We start from the raw sequence: 18753 nt of genomic DNA, 5'->3' as shown, positions 1-18753 counted from the left end.
CAGCTGCTCCATCTGCTGTTCACTGAAGCCTCATCAGAAATGGTCTCAGTGGAAGAGTGGCTGTCAGGAAGCCATTTATAAGGAAGGGAAACGGGGAGAAAAACCTGAGGTATGCCACATTACACAATAATTGGATTGAAAAGCCAGTTCTTTGAGTGCTGAATGCATATTAGAATTTTTTTGGTACAAATTATCACTGATATGTATGGAGTAGGTCAGGAGAGAGATACAACAGGAAGTGTCTACAGCCATCCGTAAAACATGGCGGAGGCTGTGGTGGTTTGGGGCTGCATTTCAGCCCGTGGTCTTGGAGATCAACTACTTATACCATCTGGAAAGTGCCCGATTGGAAACACCTTCATTTTTCAGCATGACAATATGCAGTGCAGTAAAATCATACACACACAGTGGAACACCATCAGTCATAGACTGGCCTCCACAGATCCCAGACCTCAACACTATTGTAGCAGTGTGGAATCATCTGGACAGAGACCAAAACAAAAGGCAGAAACATCCAAAGAAAAGCTTTGAATGTCCTTCAAGAAGCCTGGAGAAATATTCCACAAGAAATCACAAGAAAGCTGCCTGAGAGTTCAGGCTGTGTTGGAGAATAAAGGTGGTCACACCAAATATTGACTTTCAAGCTCATTAGAATGGCGCAAACTCTGTTTTGCCATGTCTGCAGAATTTCCATGTATGTTTGCACATTTAATCTGCCGCACCCATTTCCCAAGCAAAAATATAAAGTGACCAGGTGTGGCTCAAGATTTTTTTCACGGTACTGGAGTCGCGTTGTGATAACGTCTCCAAGCAAATGCCCACGATTCATGTCACAGAGCAGGTTTCAATTTTTTGACGTACATGATCAAAACAGGAAGAGACGCATTGGTTTGTTGGTTAAACCTGTTTAATAAATGTTTTGGGAAAAATAGGAGACTCCAATATTAGAAACATTAACAAGTGTATTCATACAAAAGTCAGATTTACAAAAGTGAAAAGCACTTTGAGAGTTGACAATGCTTCACAGAAGAGTCGTCAAAGCCTGGTTATCTTATTGAACTCTGTGGGTGTGTGTGTGTGTGTGTGTGTGTGTGTGTGTGTGTGTTTGTTTTACTGGGATTAAACAGCTCAGACCAACATTTGAAACAATCCTGCCACTATCCATGTTAAAAATGAGACTATTCACGTTGTCCTGGAATGCATTTCTAAAGTGATTCAGCTCCGTTTGTACATCTGTCCAATGACACCATGTTTAAAAATTCAGTTGGATAAGCAGAACGACTAAAAACAGACTTTTCTTCATCAATGAAACAGGATTTACAGCTGAAGAATGTAGAAAAAAAAAGTACTAAATAGATTTATTATCCATTAGTAATACATTATAAACTGGTTAATAAACACATGGACTTTACAAAACATATTATTCAAGCATTACATTTATATACATACTCAGAGTTCAAGGAATGATTAGCTTTTAGGGCTCAAGTGGTCCTGTTTAGCGTTACAGATGGTTGTAAATCATCTTTTCACTCTGACACAGTTTGTTGAGCCAATTCACAACATATACATCAACACTGGGACTCTGAGCCCAGACAGACATGTAAGGCAGGCCACCTTGGAGTAATCAAAGGCAGCACAGGGGTAAACTGATAAGAACAGATCCAAAGTCTCACACACAGACCATTAAACCACCCACAGCCCACAGACGTTGGTCTATAAAATATATTATGGCTTAAAGGACATTTAAAAAAAAAAAAAAGCAGACTTAAAAATACGCTGAAGCCATCCGATCTGTGGTCTCTTTGCCTGGAATGAATGCCACCTCCTAGTGCTCACCCCATTGTTGATAGAGATATTACACAATGCAAACAAGCGACAATCAAGTGCTGCAGACAGCGCAGACGTGTCAACATGTGGTAACAATGAGAATGCACAAAAACAAATCTGTGCAAATGTGTGATTTAAATAAAACAAAAAAAACAGTGTGGTGTAAACCTTGAAAAATATTATGTCTGTACATTAATGATACCAGTGTTTAAGGCACAGTCTGTAATGTTGGGTTACTGTTGCTGGGTAGATGTACACTAAGTCTGCTCCTCAACTAAGAACTGTGGGAAACAACATTTGTCCTTCATTGATTGCGTCGCATCCTTTTCTACTTCTTTACCAGAGCTGCAGCTCGGCCTTCGCCCCTACTCAGAGAACCTTTAGCTTTTACTCCAGTCAGCAGATGCGTCCCTGCCATCGGCCTCAAAGATTCAGACGTGCTACAACAGATCTGATGGCATCCATCAAGAGTAATTCCAGTAACTTCCATCCACAACTGACCTGGGTTTTTTTTTAGAGTTTGGTACTCAAAGTGTTGCATTTCCTTTTCCTTACCAGTCAAAGCACTTTGTCCACAAACTGCAGTTTTCACTCTAACAGAGGAGAGAGGTTTTCACAGCGTTCACATCCTGGAGCAATAGCGGGACCAAACTCCATTCAAAAATCCACCATCTTAAAATTCCTACACAGCACAGAGCATCCAACAGGAACATTTAGGGAATTTTATCAACATTTCTTCCATAAAAGTAGGACGGTTACCTGTGCACACACACACACACTGTAGTTTGCCGTTTTACAAAATGTGTAGAAAAGATACTCTTACTAGAGTAACAAAACTGATGAAACGTCCGGTGTTTTAGACAGATTGGTTTGAATGGATTTACTAATATATTTTTTTTAAAGGAGACCTTTTATGCTTTTCCTTGTTTTCTGTCATATATACACACACACACACAATGTTCGACTGGTGGATGCTCATTAAATGTGTGTTAAACTGCTCTAAATACTTGGTTTCAGAGTTTTTATCATCCCAGGCAAAGAAGCCCCAACATCTGCTGTTCAAACCTTCTGTTTGCAAAGTAAAGCCAATCAAGAGAGGGGGGGGGGGGGGGGGGGGGGGGGGGGGGTGCTAAGACAGTTGCTTTTGAAAGTGGATGAAATGAGGCGCTGTAACAAACTCTAGTATAAGATCATTTTCTTTTACACTGTGGATCATGCAAAGCTACTCTTAGAAATATAGACCTGGAAATGAGCATAAGTCCACTTTACTTTACTCAGTTCAGCTCATAGCTTGTGTCTGAATCAAACAAAATATTCTACAGAGTAATTTTCAGTAAAAATGAACACTACAACAACAGACTTTTTTGAAGGGAGTTTGGTGAAACCTTCTATCTATCATCTATCCAGCCTTGAGGAGACCTTTGATAGACCTTGAAGGCCTCAGAATTCCTCATCCTCTGAGCCGAGGTAGTTTTGCTTCTTCCTCACGTTCCAGTGTAAGCACTGGGCCAGGCTCTCAAACCAGTCGTTGACCGGGTCCCGGAAACAGATGGATGGAACAGGGAAGCAGGAAGTGGTGATGGTAATACTGGAACAAGGATTGAAATAACAATAAACCTCAAAAGCTGAACAAAGAAAGAAAAATCTAGTCGTTTGCACACTTTACAAAAGAGGTGTTGTCATCAGACTTCCTGATAAAGAAACACTGGGCATTTACTGAAGAATACCAGCAGCTCATTTTCAGTAACCACAAAGCTGATTATGTTTTGCTGAGTTACATAAAGGAAGAAGCTGGATCGGGCTCAGGGGGCACTCTTGGACTCAAGCCCATTAAGCAGGTTGATAAGGTTACATAACAAAGCCTTCAAGTGTTGAGGCAGCTGCAGAAGCGGTTAAACTTATCCAGTCCTCAGTTTGTGGGTTTCATTGAGCTTAATTCGGTTTGGCCTTTACTGCCTCGGCATGCAGACTGACCTGTCTCCGTGGCAGATCTCTTGTCTCTTTCTTCCATCAAAAGACACCCATGCTGTGTTTCTGGCGTCACATGACAGCATTATCTGAGCGAGAACACAGGACGAAGAGAGGTCACAGAAAGAACATGCTCTCACTCATTCAGCCATTCAGCTCTTTTCTTTTTCAGTACAGTTGGCCTGTTTCTCGTTAGGCAAATACATGTGATGACCCGAGAAGGAAGACACCACGCTAAAGACGAGCGAGGGCGTGTTTATGAAATTAAATGCAACAATTTTGGCAAACGTGCAGATACCTTGAGCTCCACTCCAGCCGGCACCACGATGGGTCTGAAGGAGAGGGAGTGCGGGCAGATGGGGGTGATCATGATGGCCGGGACGTTGGGGTGGATCATGGAAGCTCCCGCTGCCACTGCGTACGCTGTGCTGCCTGTAGGTGTGGAGACTATCACACCTGAGGGAACAGAGATGCAAAAGCACTGTTTCACTGAAACCCGACTACCTAACAGGATATCCAAGAGTCGCTCGAAAGGTTTGACTACTTTTGTAGGCAGAAAAATGTGTAATTTAAAAATAAATAAATATATTACTGCAGCTTTGAAGGCCTTTTGTGACACAATAACACTGTCTGGAAGCTTCTGTACAAAGTACACTCATTACTGGGAGGTGGAGGCCAGTCAGAGATGCGGGCTGAACTTTCCGCTAACTGCAGACACCTTATTTTTTTTTTAATCTAAGCATGCCACTCACCATCTCCCTGCACTGTGGTAATGAGGTGTCCATCCAGGAACAGGTCTACATTGGAGAGATAGGAGGAGGGTCCTCTATCCACCACCACCTCATTCAGTACCTGCGAACGTGCAGGAGGGGGAAAAACAATTCAACAAACAATTCACGTGTCAGACGATTTTCAGCCACAAACCCCCATCTGCTGATATGTCACCAGCGGGCTCACGCCACATTGTTGGATTTGTGCCACTACAAATATTTGTCAAAGTCTATTAACCTCATATGCGCAGTCAGAGCTGCATTTCACTAATGGCACCGTTTGCTCCTGCTGTTCCTCGACAACAGGTCGACGGCCTGCAGGCGTCTGCTTTGAAGACGGCTGAGTCAAGATGATCAAACTGTTTTGACCTATTTTTAGTGTGGACTGAGGCTGCGAGGGGAGCTGCACCCTGCGGTTACGAGGTAAAAACATTTTGGCCAACCAAAGCCTTTAATCTACCGGGGGGATAAACATCTATGACTCTCAGCATCACGTGTCACAGCAAGAACGGCTTGAATATCAATGTCCCGATCAGAGGTGGAGACATTACCTGATACTGCATGGCTTTGCGGCTACTTTCGATGTCCCCGTTGGTCAAAATGATCCCCTTTTCGTCCACTCTGGCCTTCTTCTCCCAGTTTTCTTTAAGCACCCGGACTTTCAAGCGACTTCTTAAGACAATGGCAGCATTACCTACAATTAGTACAAATGCGTTAAGTTTCCTTTGGAAGGGAAAACGAAAGAAAAAAAAAAAAAAAAAAAAAAGGCCCTTATTCAAACAGAACAGGAATGTCTGCAGAAGTAGAAAACTGGAAGCTGACAGACCGGATAGAGAAGATTCAGTACCTTCAATAATTTGGTTGACCTGAGACTGGTACGTGTCAAATTTAAAAGGTGTCAGAAAGCCCAGGGAGCCCAGGTGGAAGGCCATGACCGGTGGAACACTCTCCTACAATGGAAAGAGGAGATGGTTAGCACAGCTGTAAATGTGAAAACACACAGAATGACGGTGCAGGCGTCCGGATGAATACCTGGAAGAGCGAAGACGCGTACAGCAAGGTTCCATCTCCACCGAGGCAGATGATAAAGTCCACGCGGTTGGAGATGTCGTCAAGATCTAAGAGGTATAAAGACAACAACTCATTTAGATCTCTTCAAAACAAAAGAAAACAAACTGGATCTGGGATGACTGCTGTCCGTACCTTCTCTGAAAGTGCAAAATTTCTTAGTGGTGGTCGCAAAGTTTTCATCTCCTGAAATAGCTGGGTCCTCCAGGACTTTCTTTTCCACGTAAACAATCATGTGTTTCACCTACAACAACCAAGAAGACACACGTTTAACAAGAGCCCATTATTTTCACTGGACAGACAATATAACATTCATATCAGGGAGGCAGGAAGAGGGGGCAACACACACAGACATACACACACACACTAAAAAGGGTTTATGCTGATCTCAGCAGCTTCTCACTAACAAACACTGCCCCTCAGGCTGGAGACGGGACCCTTCAGTTGGGGGTTACCTCGGTGAGGAACACGCAGAGCTCCTTGAATGGCTGTAGCAGACTGGCGTCGCGGATCTTCTTGATGACAAGGACACTTTTTGGCGGTTTGTTCCACGTCAGTCTCTGGCTGGCGGGATCCTGAATGTGCCTGAGCAAACAAACGCGACTGGTGAGCTCAGGAGGGCAGAACGAAAACATTTTGACTCGGTACACAAAGACGCTGAACTGTATCACCAGCTGACATCAGCAGAGGTCTGTGACTTGAGCCCTGAGATCTTAACTGATATAAGATGTGTTGACTAACTGAAGGTTCCTCTTATTCATCATCGTTAAGGCTGCTCAGAACCTATCCAATTAGACACGTCAGCTTAATGTCCAGCTCTGCTGCTACATACTTGTGAACCTGTCTGCAGGGCCCTTCACCCTTCAACCCCATGAAAGAGTCATGTTAATGGGATGGCACAAATTGGAAAGACGTTTACATGAAAACATCTGATTAAAAATGTAACTAAAATGTAACAGGAACCATGAAAATCAGAAGAGCTCACAGGGTGAAACGGGTCAGGGCAAAAATGGGGATGAAGTAGGCTGAAAGGTTCAAGTGTAGGATTATTTGACAACACCAAAGTCTGCTGACTTTAATTGGTTACAGCTCTGTCATACTTATTAGGGAGTTAATAACTCTGCAATCAGCTGACTCTAGTTCTTATACAAGAACTTCTGTAATTCTTATGCAAGAAGTTGGTTCTATAGCCATGAAAATATATGCAATTACAGTAGTGAGCATGTCTTTCAGAATCCATCAGTGGTGATGAAAGACAAACTTTGTCCTTTTCTTTCCATTTTCATATAAAGGATTTTAAAATCCTGTCTTACTGACTGCTATCAAACCACATCTCCACATTTCAGCAGACCCTCTAAACACAGAAGCCACTTTAATATGCAGGACGCAACACGAGCATTACGATCAATATGAAGCGTGACTGGAGGCAGACAACCATCTGCTTTGAAACTACTTATTAGCTTAGCATTAGCACCACTTTTTCCAGCCGTTGCACAGAGATGTCCAAATTACTGAGATTAAAATGAGGAAATGATTGCACATTTGAATTATCACTGATGAACGGCTCGATGTTCAGCATACAAGCCCAGACCGCTGGAATAAATTAAATATATGCAGCCATCTTCCAATTTACAAACTGATGACAGTACTTGGGAGCATTCATGGATCCATTTGGACATGTAAATACAGGGATGCAATACATAATAATTAGTAAATAATGTATTAAACCTCACGAATATTTCTGTGAATTCAGTACTGGGTGTGTGGGTACCCACTGGAATCAGAAAAAAGTGTGATGCCCTCCATCCAGAGTCATATCAGCTGCCCCTCTGTTGTTCCATTAGCCTCCTACAGAGTGCCTTCCGACCTCTCAGTGTACAGCCAACATCAAGCACACATGTGGCCTAGTATTTTTTTTAAATTGTTCCGAGTATGAATACTAAAAATCCAACATGTCAAACTCAGTTCATGATGCTTTATGTGGTTATTTGGAAGTTGCGACAGCACATCAGCCTGCTCTCTCACTTCTTCTGAAATGATGTCGCAGAAATCGACGCAATATATTGACTCAAGACCTCTGACGCGTTAATCCCCACCTGAGAACATATGACATGCTTTGAAATCAGCTGCTGCACCGTTACACCTGTGATAAAATAGTGACCAGCCATTTAAAAAAAACAAAAACAAACAAACTAAAACACACACACACACACACACACACAGCCTTAGGTCCCAACAAATATAGCAGCATCATTGTGACATTGTTCAGTTCCTTTTTCAAACACCACAAAATACCCAAAACTTAAAATCAGAGTTTCCACAGATTTCTTAAAGGCCTTAAAACGAAAGCAACAGTTAAACACAGTGAAACATTTCCAAAATGAACCTGACTGACCCGAACCCGGACACATCTAACACTGAAGCTGTGCAGGCCTGCTTTCAAACACAATTACAGCACACAAAGGGAAACGTCATTAGCATTTGAAGCCACAACAAGCTGTGATCCATTCATGAATAGTTTCTCCTCTGACCACCTCAAAGCACGCACAGCCTGACCTCTCTCTTTCATTCCATGACCCCCGGCACTGCTAAATAACTTTGAAACGAGCATTTTTGTTATCAGTCATCCAAAACAATAAATTCTCTGTTTTGTCTAAACCTAAGAAGCGGTTTAACATTTCTATCAGGTCACTGCACAACAACTCTGAACATCTGTCTGGCAGCGGTAGTGTGCCAGTTAATATTCACCTACTGATCGTGTTTTCTCTGTTGAGAACGAGACAGAAGACACTAGAAAGTGCTCTCACCATTTCCAGACTCTGTTCTCGCTGCGGCTCGCGGGAGCGTCCTGCAGTACACACTGGTTGAACTTCATAACTGTACACATGTAACGAGGATGCTGCTTCAAGGCTGACTCAGCTGGAGAACGGGGCTCTGTCGTCGTGGCCCGTCCTGACAGAACAGCTCATTCTGCTTCTAACTACTTCCTTGAACGCTACACATTATAGCGGCTCAATCGGTTCACTTCCTGCGGTCTTGGTTGTGAGTCAGCCGCCGGCCTTCTTAGAAGCTGAAAGTCTCTCCATGCGCCGAGGTCCGGCCCCGGGAACACCTAACAGCAGCAACCAGCTCCACCACCACGCAACCTGGAGACGGATCCTCTGTGGCTATATTTGTCCTGGTGAGGACTTAACACTAAACCTTCCTGTTGCATTCTGCTGCTGAATCACACCTCTCACTCATCTTAAGGTTATCTCCATCTCAGTCTCCGCCCACTCTGCTGAGCAGAGCCCGCCCATTTCTGGGAAGGACTTTCCCTGCCAAACAGGTGTGTTTATCTCCAACACTAAAACCACATTAGCAGAACTGGTACAGCCAATTTAATGAAAGCCATCTTATCCCCATGAGCATGACAAACAATCTGTCAGTTTTAGAAAGGAAACCAATACATCAGTAGGGTTTTGTCTGCAAGTTATGCAATTCTGGGTTATGGTAATGCAACAGGAGCTATCTAAGGTTCCTTATGCTCCACTACAGTAAGCACTGACTTAAACAATATCTTCTTTATTGAGAGAACTAATATCATTGCAGCACAAGATCACATTTCATCCATGATATAATGGGAGCATGCAGCGTCACTGTAACATGAAACGTGGGTTGTAAAATAAGTCATAAATGAATAAAGTGTAGTATTTAAACAGTTCAGTTGTCCTTAGTTTCCCCGGTGATTTTTTTCATATCAGTGTACATTTATACAGTCAGAAAAGCCTCAACTGAATCAAAATCTTGATGAATAATACTTGTTGTATTATTCAATACAAAGAACATTTGTAATTACATTAAATTATACCTAGAATTGCTAAACAACTTGGAAGTTTTCATTTTAAACCAGTTCAAAATCTACTTGTTCTTGCTTTTTTGACTTTTTTCTGCATGGAGGAATTCCCGGCATCCTTTATGGAGAATTTTTTTGAGGAAGCCGGGAGAGGATTGTCACCATGACAGTAAAATTTTTAAAAAAAAGTTCATTTCAGCTGCTGCCTAATTCATTCTGCTTGATCCGCTTGAGAAAACAGAAAAAAAAAAATCTGATTTGGCAGATTTTTAATGCCAGGTGCCCTTCCTGACGCAACTCCCAACGGATTGGTGCCTCCTCCCAGGACTAAACCAGGTGAATGTGTAAATCACTACACTATTTATTAACAGATTAGCCTTTTAGCCGGCTGTTCACTGGGGTTTGGTATGCTGCATAGTGCACAGTGCACACGGGAGGCATGGACGTCTCATGCTAATCATGCTTGGTGCATCTCATTGGGCTTTATATCAAATTAAAACATTAAACTAAACCTATTGTACATAAATAACTCCCATTAGGCCTCTTTGGATGATTAAGCAGGGCATGCTTGTCCTGGCTGCAGATTTAATAAAAACTCAGGTGGGAAGAACTAAAACATGGCACACAGTGATGTAAGCATTCTGTGCGCGTTCAGCTGCTGATTTGACGACAGTTGCAACGGCTCTCGTGTGTGATGATGAAGTCAAGAAAACACAACATGGAACAAAGGGACTGACAATGCACTAACTTTTGAGGGTGTGTTCAGGGTGTCGGGGATCAATATGCTGACATGTGGACATTGTTTCTACAGTCCTCCAAACAAACGCTCTCTAACAATAAATACCCAGAGCAATGCTAGTGAAACAAAGCTGTGTCCATGTGCCCTGGGCAGTCTCACAACCACACCCTTCCACAGAGAGTGATCTAAGATGTGTTTCCAGTTAGGAAGGTCTAGGCTTTGGATAATTTACCTTTGCGTTCAATCACATTTCCTTCTTCCTGCTGCCCACAATAATACCTGTTGCTCTGAGCAAGCATTATGCTTGCAAACACTTTATATGTGGAATTATGTCTTCCTAAAAAGGACTACAGCCTAACCTTTGTTTGGAATAAAGCTAGTCTGGTTTTGCTACCTCTAACCTGTCGAGCAGCTTTGAGGAAGCTAATCCTTCAGATAGTGCTGCCTGAAACACAGACGCTTATGTCACTGATCGAGTCAAGAGGTCAACAGTTTGGACGCCAACAGTCTTCCACAACTCCAGCCCGATGAGTTATCTAGAGCACAATCAAATACAAGAGCTCTGTTTCAAAATGCTGCCACTATGACTGCAACAAGTTGCGGTGACGCACTGCACAGCACTGCGAAAATATTTCGTGTTGCTTATTCTTATACTGCCAACACCCCTTTATGCAGCGCAACTACTGGATTCCTTTACATGAGTTATTAATCAGCTCTTCAATCAAAAGGTTGCCTCCACTCTCCAGCTCCAGCTGCTGAGAGGTGAAACACATTATGTGCAAGATTTACAAAAATACAATTTTATGTATTCAGTGTGACCCAAAACTTCCACACTGGCTTCATTTTTCTCACCTGGGGGGCTCCATTCGTGTTTCATATTGTCTGTGGTTGCATCCCTGAAACCAAGCATTACCATTCAAATACACACAAAAGGTCACATGTAAATGAACGCAGGCTCTTTTCTAATTGTGGCAGTCTAAGCAATAGTTGTGTTACATCTAAAACACAGTGAGAGTCACACAGCTGAGATACTTCTCAGCCTAATAATATGCGAAATATGTGAAAGTGGCACGTCGTTCTGTTCTCATTCAGCATGCCTCTGACACATTTCTCTGATTCAAAAGGAAAGCAGATGCAGTGATTACGATGCAATGTGATGTATGAGCATGATTATCATGGAGCCTTTGGCAGATGCATAATTACAACTAACCAAGTCCTGTTTGGAAAAACAGCAGTACAATGAAGAAATGATGCATTAGTGCAACCATAAAGCTCAACTTTGGTTTCAGGGTTCCACGTGAACCACCACACAATGTGCAACACGCTGCTTTCAGACTTGGAAGTTGCATAAAAGGAAATTAGGACATTTAAGTGGAGGACTGGACTCCGAAGGTTGGTTGGTTCTCATAAACTGACCATTTTAGAGAAGTATATGATAAGAAACTATGGAGTAAGTCAGTCACGAGACCCGAAGACGCTTCACAGTGTGGTTTACTAGACTGAAGAGAAAAGAAAAAAAAAAAAAAAAAAAAAAAAAAAAAAAAGGTTTGATGCTCGTTTCCTCACACTGGCATGTCCTGCACTATCTGGACAGCTGATTAAGTTACTGAGAGAGCTCCTGCAGTTAGTAAGAATGTGGTGTTCCATTATCTGTACAAAACGTTCAGGTAATCATCGTTAAGACGCCTCACCTCAAAAATATTTGGATGCTAGAGTGTGTGTTTGTATGTGCGTGTGCTAAATTAGCTGAGCTCAGAGGAACTTGCCTCTTTTTGAAGGTCAATATAGAAAAAAAAAAAAAAAAAAGCCTCCTGGCATCAAAACCCTGCTCAGGCAACACTCTGGATGTTGACATTTAGCTTCATATAGAAAAAATGTTTCATCTGTACAACCGGACTCTGAACAGTGATGCGGCTTCTTGTGAAAGCTACACAAAAATGATTGTGTATTAGCAGTCAGCTGCACCGTCCCTGCTGTGCTTGTGTATAAGCTAAAAATCACTTATTTATTTAAACAAACAGAAATGCATTTGACAGCTAATTGTGAATCTGTAGTTCATGACACTATGATGTTCCTTTTCTAAGAGCCTGCAGCACTTAGAGACAATCAGGAGGTATTTAACTCTTTTTTTTTTAAGTGCCTGTCAAAAACAAGGTCAGAAAAACAGACACTTCAGGAGGCGTCATAACCGACAGGACGACAAGTCTGACTGTGAAGCTAAACGTGGAAAAATGAGCTCCTCTTCATTTCTCTGCATGTTTAGTTTCTGCTCTTTTAGCCTTTAATGTTCATTTGACTTCTGAATTCTGCAGACACAAAGTGTATGACTACATGAAACTGCATGACTTGCATGTTAGATTGCAGCCAGTTTAATTACAGGATTGTATAACTGAAGGTTAAAAAAGCTGGTCCAAAAGTTGACCATGTAAATGCTACTGTAAGTTTTTTTCTTTACTGGCCCAACCGGGTTTCAAAACAATGACATGATGGATTGCAGTGGTGGTGTCTTTTAATAATGCAAAGACATGCTAAACTCCCTGCTAGTCACTGTACAATGACTCACACTGAAAGAAAAGCCAAAAGAAAAAAAATTAAAAAAAAAATATCACTTACATCACTGCTTGTGGGTTCTGGAGCATGCATGCCTTGGGGCCGAACGTTGTCACAGGGCTGGGTCCATGAAGCGACTGAGTCCTCCTAAAACAGCATTCAAAAAATTCACATGCAAACAAGGTAAACTGTCAGGCGAGAATGCAAATGAAGACTGTAAGCTATTTTTAAAATTGTACAAAAAGCAAAATCATGTTGTCGACCCCACAACCTCTCCTACTGCATCTCACTCGTTTATAGGAAACTGGAAGCTGAGCTCAAGACCAGACAGTCAGTCACATCCTTTGTTGCAAATGAAGGTCTCTAAAAATTCCCAAGTTACTAACTGCATCTTTATGTAAAAAATTTTTTTTTAAAAAGTCATAAAATAAAAATCCACTTTTAATTTCAGTTTCCAACACAAAAAGGGAAGTGAAACATATCGTGTTGGAGACATTTACAAAACGGAGCCTGAACTTCTGAATTTACACAATTCATAAATCAGCTGATATCAAATCATTTTGTTGTGGCTCAGCTACAACAAACAGAGATTCTCTAGTACAAAGATCCTTTTCACAGGGGAGCAGCAGGAAGCACCACATGTTTGACTTGGCAGATTTCTGCACCAGGTGCCCTTCCTGCTCCTCCTCCTGTGATTGAACCAGAGACCTTTCGCTTGACAGGCAAATGTGTAAACCACTACACTCTGCAGCCATAATATAATGTATGAATTCAGAGCACACAGATTTAGACAGTCAACACTTTACATTTCTTTTATCTATTGTAGGTGCAGCGTACCAATGAAATAAAGCCCAACAGTTTTAATAAGGATTAACTTCATTTATCAGACTTTTTTACTCGAGGGGTCACAGAAATCTGCTTTCTGAACAGTGCGGGGAAAAAAAAAACAACAAAAAAAAACACATACCCGTCTGTCTGCATCTGTCTTTATTAACATATTGTGACTGCAGTGGGGCCAAAAGGTCGGTGACTACAAGCACTGATACAGCAAAAGCAGCCTTCATGCTGCATCACGTCACTCAGTCAAGAAATCCTCTTAGCCGTTTCATTCTGTGAATCCACCATCTGCCATTTACCCACTCTTAAAGCTGCATTAATCAATATTTTCATATACAAATGGGAAGAAATCGATGTGCAACGCAAAAGACGCTGCTCACAATGACAAAAACACCTGCAGTTATCACGAAGGCTCTACAGAGTCTGCTGCTCTCGTTGGACTCGTTCTGGTATTTGTCAGGAAGCCAAAAACTGGAATCTCATGGGACGATGTCGAGAGAAAGCCGCTGTTTTAAAGTGACAGCAGTTCGAACAACTTCATAAAGCGAGACGGGTGATGAGTGTTTGAAAGCTTGTTTTGGAGTTCTTTTTTTTTTTTCTCCTCTAGCAGAGAAAAATAGAAATAAAAAGGTAATGCAGCTTTAAGATTTTTAAATTTACCAACTTGGCACAAGAAAAAGGCAGGAGGAAAGGATTCAACTCTGACACTACAACATACAAAAGACTCTTACTTCTGCTTAACTGCTCATTTTAACAGTGGAACGCAAAGCAATCTGAGAGGGCATCAATATTTCAGTGCATCAGTGGATCACAATGTAGGTGAAACATTTTATCACAGCGACAGATATCGAATTAAGACGACCCACAGGCGTCAGACTGCGCTCAGCTCATCCTAACCTCTGGTCTTATTTGAAGCTTTTAACCAAACTTGCTTTGAGATCCTGAGAAGTTTTCAGCCAAGGAGCTGCACTTCTCTTTTCAGCATTTAAAACCCACAAATATCACTAAAATGAGAAGAGTTTCTAAATGTAGATACTGGGAGTGCATTTCAACATCCCAGACAAATGTCCTCTTTAATGACGTCTCTTTTGAAGAGGATGACTGGTTGAGGACATCTGCGTTTAAAAAAAACACAAAACAAAACAAAAGAAAAAAGTGAACAAACCAAAGAGGCTTTAAAGATTAGTTTTCCATGAAGTCAGACCCACACGCATCCATTTCGCAGAAGTCTGAAGTGCCGCAACTGTGATTGTGTCACATTTTCCGTGCAGCCAACAGCGGCGCAGTGTAGTAATGGTCATTCAAATGTGATATAGTCGTGCTACTTAAAACCCATCATTAAACATCGCAGGCCTCCGCGTGGCTGTTTGCATCTCAGTGTGTAAAGTACTCATTCTAACTTCAGTGAACCGTATTGAATTATTAGTTTAACTCTTATGGCAACAACACACTGTGTGAAGCTGAACTGACCACCTGAACAGCAAAATTAAGCATGTTGGAGTGTAAAGTCAGCAAACCCAGGTTTGTTTGCTTAAAGGTTAGTCTGCACCAGAGTCACGCATCTGATAAAGGTTGTGACCAATGACTCAGCAGTTATTCCATATACACCTGTGAGACTGCAGTCTTAAAACAAGATAAAAATGAAAGGATGAAGTTTTAATGTAATCCTGTTCCTCTGACCTTTAACTTTAAACACAGCTCATTGGCACCTTTACAAATCAGGTTTCACGTGTGGACACCTGTTTTACCTGTACTCGAAGGAGGTGCTGGCTGAGGAGGTGCTCAGGCTGCGGACCTTTCTGTTCCGTCGAATCAGGTTGCGGCCAGAGACCTCCCCTCCATCACAGGTGGAGCAGCAGTATGGGGCAGCTTCCACTTGCACTTCCTGTCCGCCCTCCATCTCAGACACCCAGGCTGGAGGTAAACTGACATGGCACAGCAGTCATTCGTGAGTAAAGTGATCAGGTGTACCACTTTTATCCCCCCTGTCCCACAGACCGTCTCATCTCACATCAGCTCTAAATTCAGGATTTTATCCGGGGTAAAGCTGTCACAAAGGCCAAGTGCCAGCTAACCTGTCTTTTTCCTGTTAGAGGGGAAACTTGCAATTGACAAAAATCACAGTTATTTTGCACAAGGAAAAATACGACAACAGTATGTGTGAGCCTCACAATCAGCACAGGATCAAAAAAAATGTGCCTCTCTGTGTACTCATGCCTACTGAAACCCACAGAAGATTATCAGACTAAAGAGCTGCTGAAATAACAGTTAACAGCAGACTTAACAAATATAGAGACTATCACACAAGATGATAAAACAAACTGGAGTTCCCCTTTTGAGTTATATAGACCAAAAGGAGCTGGGAAAGTTGCACACATATAAAATATATTTGTTCTTCAATTGATATAGCTGATGTTTTCTCATCAGCTATATCAACAGCCCTCTTTGTCCCACAGTGAGTTTGTTCTGATCTGGTCGCTCTGCTCATGAACAGCCTGGCAATCAGTCGGCCCAGCTGGCAGAAACAAACCCCGACAGTCTGCGTGCGCCAAACTTCATCCAATAAAAACCAGCATTTGAACTGACGATCCCAAAGTGGGAAAATCTTAAATAAGAGTATTATTTCACATTCTATATACACAAAGAAAACACGGGTCAGTCTACAGCTCGGCACACAACATATCCTCAAGCGCGCGAATGTTTATATTAATCTTTATCTTTTCATCGATTAACACCTTCCAGTAACCGGCGTTAGACAAATTACATAACGGTTACTGTGCACTTTTTCTAAGTCGATATTAAACTGAAATGAAGTTCTATCCAAATATCGGAAGCTTTCATTTATGCTAAAATGTAAGCTTCAAATAAATGATATTGGGTAAAGTTTTCCTCCTTACCGGCCGGCAGCCAGCTGGACAGAAAGCTGTACCCTAGCTCATACAGGCTCAACAGGCTCGTCTTTGCCCGCTTTGTGAATTATCACTTTTCTAACAGTCGAACTGCCCCATGTGATCTACAACAGGACCTGCACCGATGTCCACGACTGCTCAGCTGCTGACTGGCAGCGGCTCCAGACGGAGAAATATTCCCGGTGTGGCAAGTTAAGCTAGTTCCCGAAGCTAAGCTAGCAGGCAGCTCATCACAAAGCGTAACATCATCCAGCTCCAGCACTTACTCACGTCACAGGAGACGACGCAGATCTGAAACGCGGCAAACTCCCGCTGGATCAGAACCTCACCATTTTTATTTCGTCGGATAATAACGTTACAACCATCTCGCTCTACAGGAATCAACAATCACCTTTCTACTTCCTCATACTGACCAGCCAATCACAGGCGCTCTCTTCGCCGACGTCATGTTGGACCACCTCTCCAAAGCTACAGCGCGCTCACGCCACGGCCTTTATATTTCACAGGCTTCCACGCACTATAGCTGAGCCATAAAGACATATCTGCTGCATGAATTAAGGGGTTATTATGGATTAATTGTTCTAACGCCATCAGGCTAGAACTATTTAAGCCACTTAACGCTAACCTATGAATCACTGAAGCATAAAAAAGGCACTTAACCTCGGGATGAGCCACTGTTGTGTCTACACATAGCAACTTAGCAAGGGCAATTTCAAATGGTATCTTTTAGGCACTTTAACGAGCAGCCTGTCAAGAAAACACATTTGATCCCGTTTCTTTAGCTGAATCTATGGAAAATGCCAAAGATAACAGTTTGACAGATGTAAAATAGTATTTTTGCACCAACAAGGTGATTCCCAAGGAGCTATTAGTTGAAAACTAGGCATATCTCAGCAAAAAAAAAATCTGAGGAAATTGGACATGTGGAGGACAAAAAGAGATAATCAGGCCTAAAAACTACAGCAAATGAAAGTCCTGTCCTTGATAGACATCTGGCAAAGACCTGACACAGGACCTGAGAGATGCATCTGGAGCTTCAGTTTGATGCATCTACTGTTGACTGAAGCCCAGAAGTGGCAAAAGTGCAGATATTGTGCACTTAATTAGAAGTACAAATACATGTATTAAAAAATTCTCTGGAAAAAGTTGAAGTACTGATTCAACTTCTGAAAAACTACAGACTCTGAAATGTACTAAGAGCAAGAAAGTAAAAAGTAGCTGTTTGAAGGATGTTTCTACCAGCTACGTTTGTGCAAAGCTAACTGAACGGTGTGCCATATTAGTGTAATAATAAAATCATATTAATACATGAAAATACAAATACAGTATCCTGTTCATACTGTCTCTATACTACACAGTATGAAGTTGGCATAAAGACGGGATTCAGTGAATAATCTCAGCATCCTCGGCTTAACTCATCTCTGCTGCACTTGATGTAACCTGTAACTCTGACCATGAACACCGCAGCCGCTCTGCACCAGTCCAACACAGCGTTTTACTGTAAATTCACCACCGCACAGCAAACTAACCTGTTTATCCTGCACTAAACTGCAGTATTTTCATACAACCTTTGAATAACAAGAAGTTTGTACCTCAGTTTGTTTTGCAGGACGTTTCGCAACATGAAAAACCATAACTTCACATCATGCACAGACCAAACATCTGATTTAAAAAAAATGAGGGCATTACATGTAAGCTTTAAACGTCCAGTTTATCAAATGCCACCGAGCAGTCTTTATCTCTTTATCTCTGAGTAAACTTCTCTCTCTCCTTCTGGGAAATACAGCAGCTGTAACTTTAGCTATCAGACACACTGTGTGACAAACTGCACACAAACAATTTGTGTGTTTGCTCATATTTGTTCAGCTGCTGGAAATGCTGGGTTTGAAATTACCTGCCACAACACCTTCTTCCCTTTATGGTTCCTGTGTAGTGCTAAATGCTGAAGTGCCCCGAACACAACTTACAGATATCTGCCCAATGTAACCCCTGAGCATAAATTATATGGTTTTGGCTCTTTCATCGCTTTGTATTTGATAAGCTACAGCGATGGATACACCAATAGGATTGTCTTTTATGTGTTATTGTTCCCTCCATTTGGGCTCAAATCAGTTTGATGTTTGAAGGCGCAGTGATGGGAAATAAATACAAGTCTGCTCTGCAAATGTAAGGAGTAGAAAGTACAGATAATTGTGTCAAAATATAGGGAATAAATAGCAAATATTGACTTTCAAGCTTGTTAGAATTGTG

The 18753-nt window shown here is 41.9% G+C and overlaps 1 protein-coding gene across 4 annotated transcripts; it reads right to left on the bottom strand.

Annotated features, from left to right (window-relative positions):
- Positions 1-888: 888 nt before the first annotated feature.
- Positions 889-16909, bottom strand: nadka (NAD kinase a). 4 transcript variants are annotated; one of them, XM_030733409.1, is made up of 12 exons: positions 16770-16909; positions 15343-15519; positions 12821-12904; positions 6089-6218; positions 5769-5877; positions 5598-5683; positions 5413-5515; positions 5117-5259; positions 4548-4647; positions 4094-4251; positions 3802-3884; positions 889-3415 (listed from the first exon to the last, which is right to left on the bottom strand). In XM_030733409.1, exons 2-12 carry the CDS (start codon positions 15492-15494, stop codon positions 3268-3270), a joined length of 1296 nt encoding a protein of 431 aa, XP_030589269.1. In that variant the 5' UTR covers positions 15495-15519; positions 16770-16909; the 3' UTR covers positions 889-3267. The 4 variants fall into 4 exon arrangements, with proteins under 4 accessions (XP_030589269.1, XP_030589270.1, XP_030589271.1 ...); XM_030733410.1 differs by having other exon boundaries at positions 16774-16909; XM_030733411.1 differs by lacking the exon at positions 16770-16909 and adding an exon at positions 16492-16716.
- Between the last annotated feature and the right edge of the window lie 1844 nt (positions 16910-18753).

This window comes from Archocentrus centrarchus, chromosome 7, assembly GCF_007364275.1.
Source record: "Archocentrus centrarchus isolate MPI-CPG fArcCen1 chromosome 7, fArcCen1, whole genome shotgun sequence".
NCBI classification, from domain to species: domain Eukaryota; kingdom Metazoa; phylum Chordata; class Actinopteri; order Cichliformes; family Cichlidae; genus Archocentrus; species Archocentrus centrarchus.
The sequence above is the reverse complement of the archived record's forward strand: the minus strand, read 5'-3'. Positions and strand labels throughout refer to the sequence as shown.

Excerpts from the sequence above, each read along its gene's own strand:
- nadka (XM_030733409.1), bottom strand. The coding sequence starts at position 15,494 with ATGGAGGGCGGACAGGAAGTGCAAGTGGAAGCTGCCCCATACTGCTGC. Across the intron at positions 5,878-6,088 it reads TCTGCGTGTTCCTCACCGAG|GTGAAACACATGATTGTTTA; the intron begins GTAACCCCCAAC and ends TGGTTGTTGTAG. Across the intron at positions 5,260-5,412 it reads GGTCAACCAAATTATTGAAG|GTAATGCTGCCATTGTCTTA; the intron begins GTACTGAATCTT and ends TACTAATTGTAG.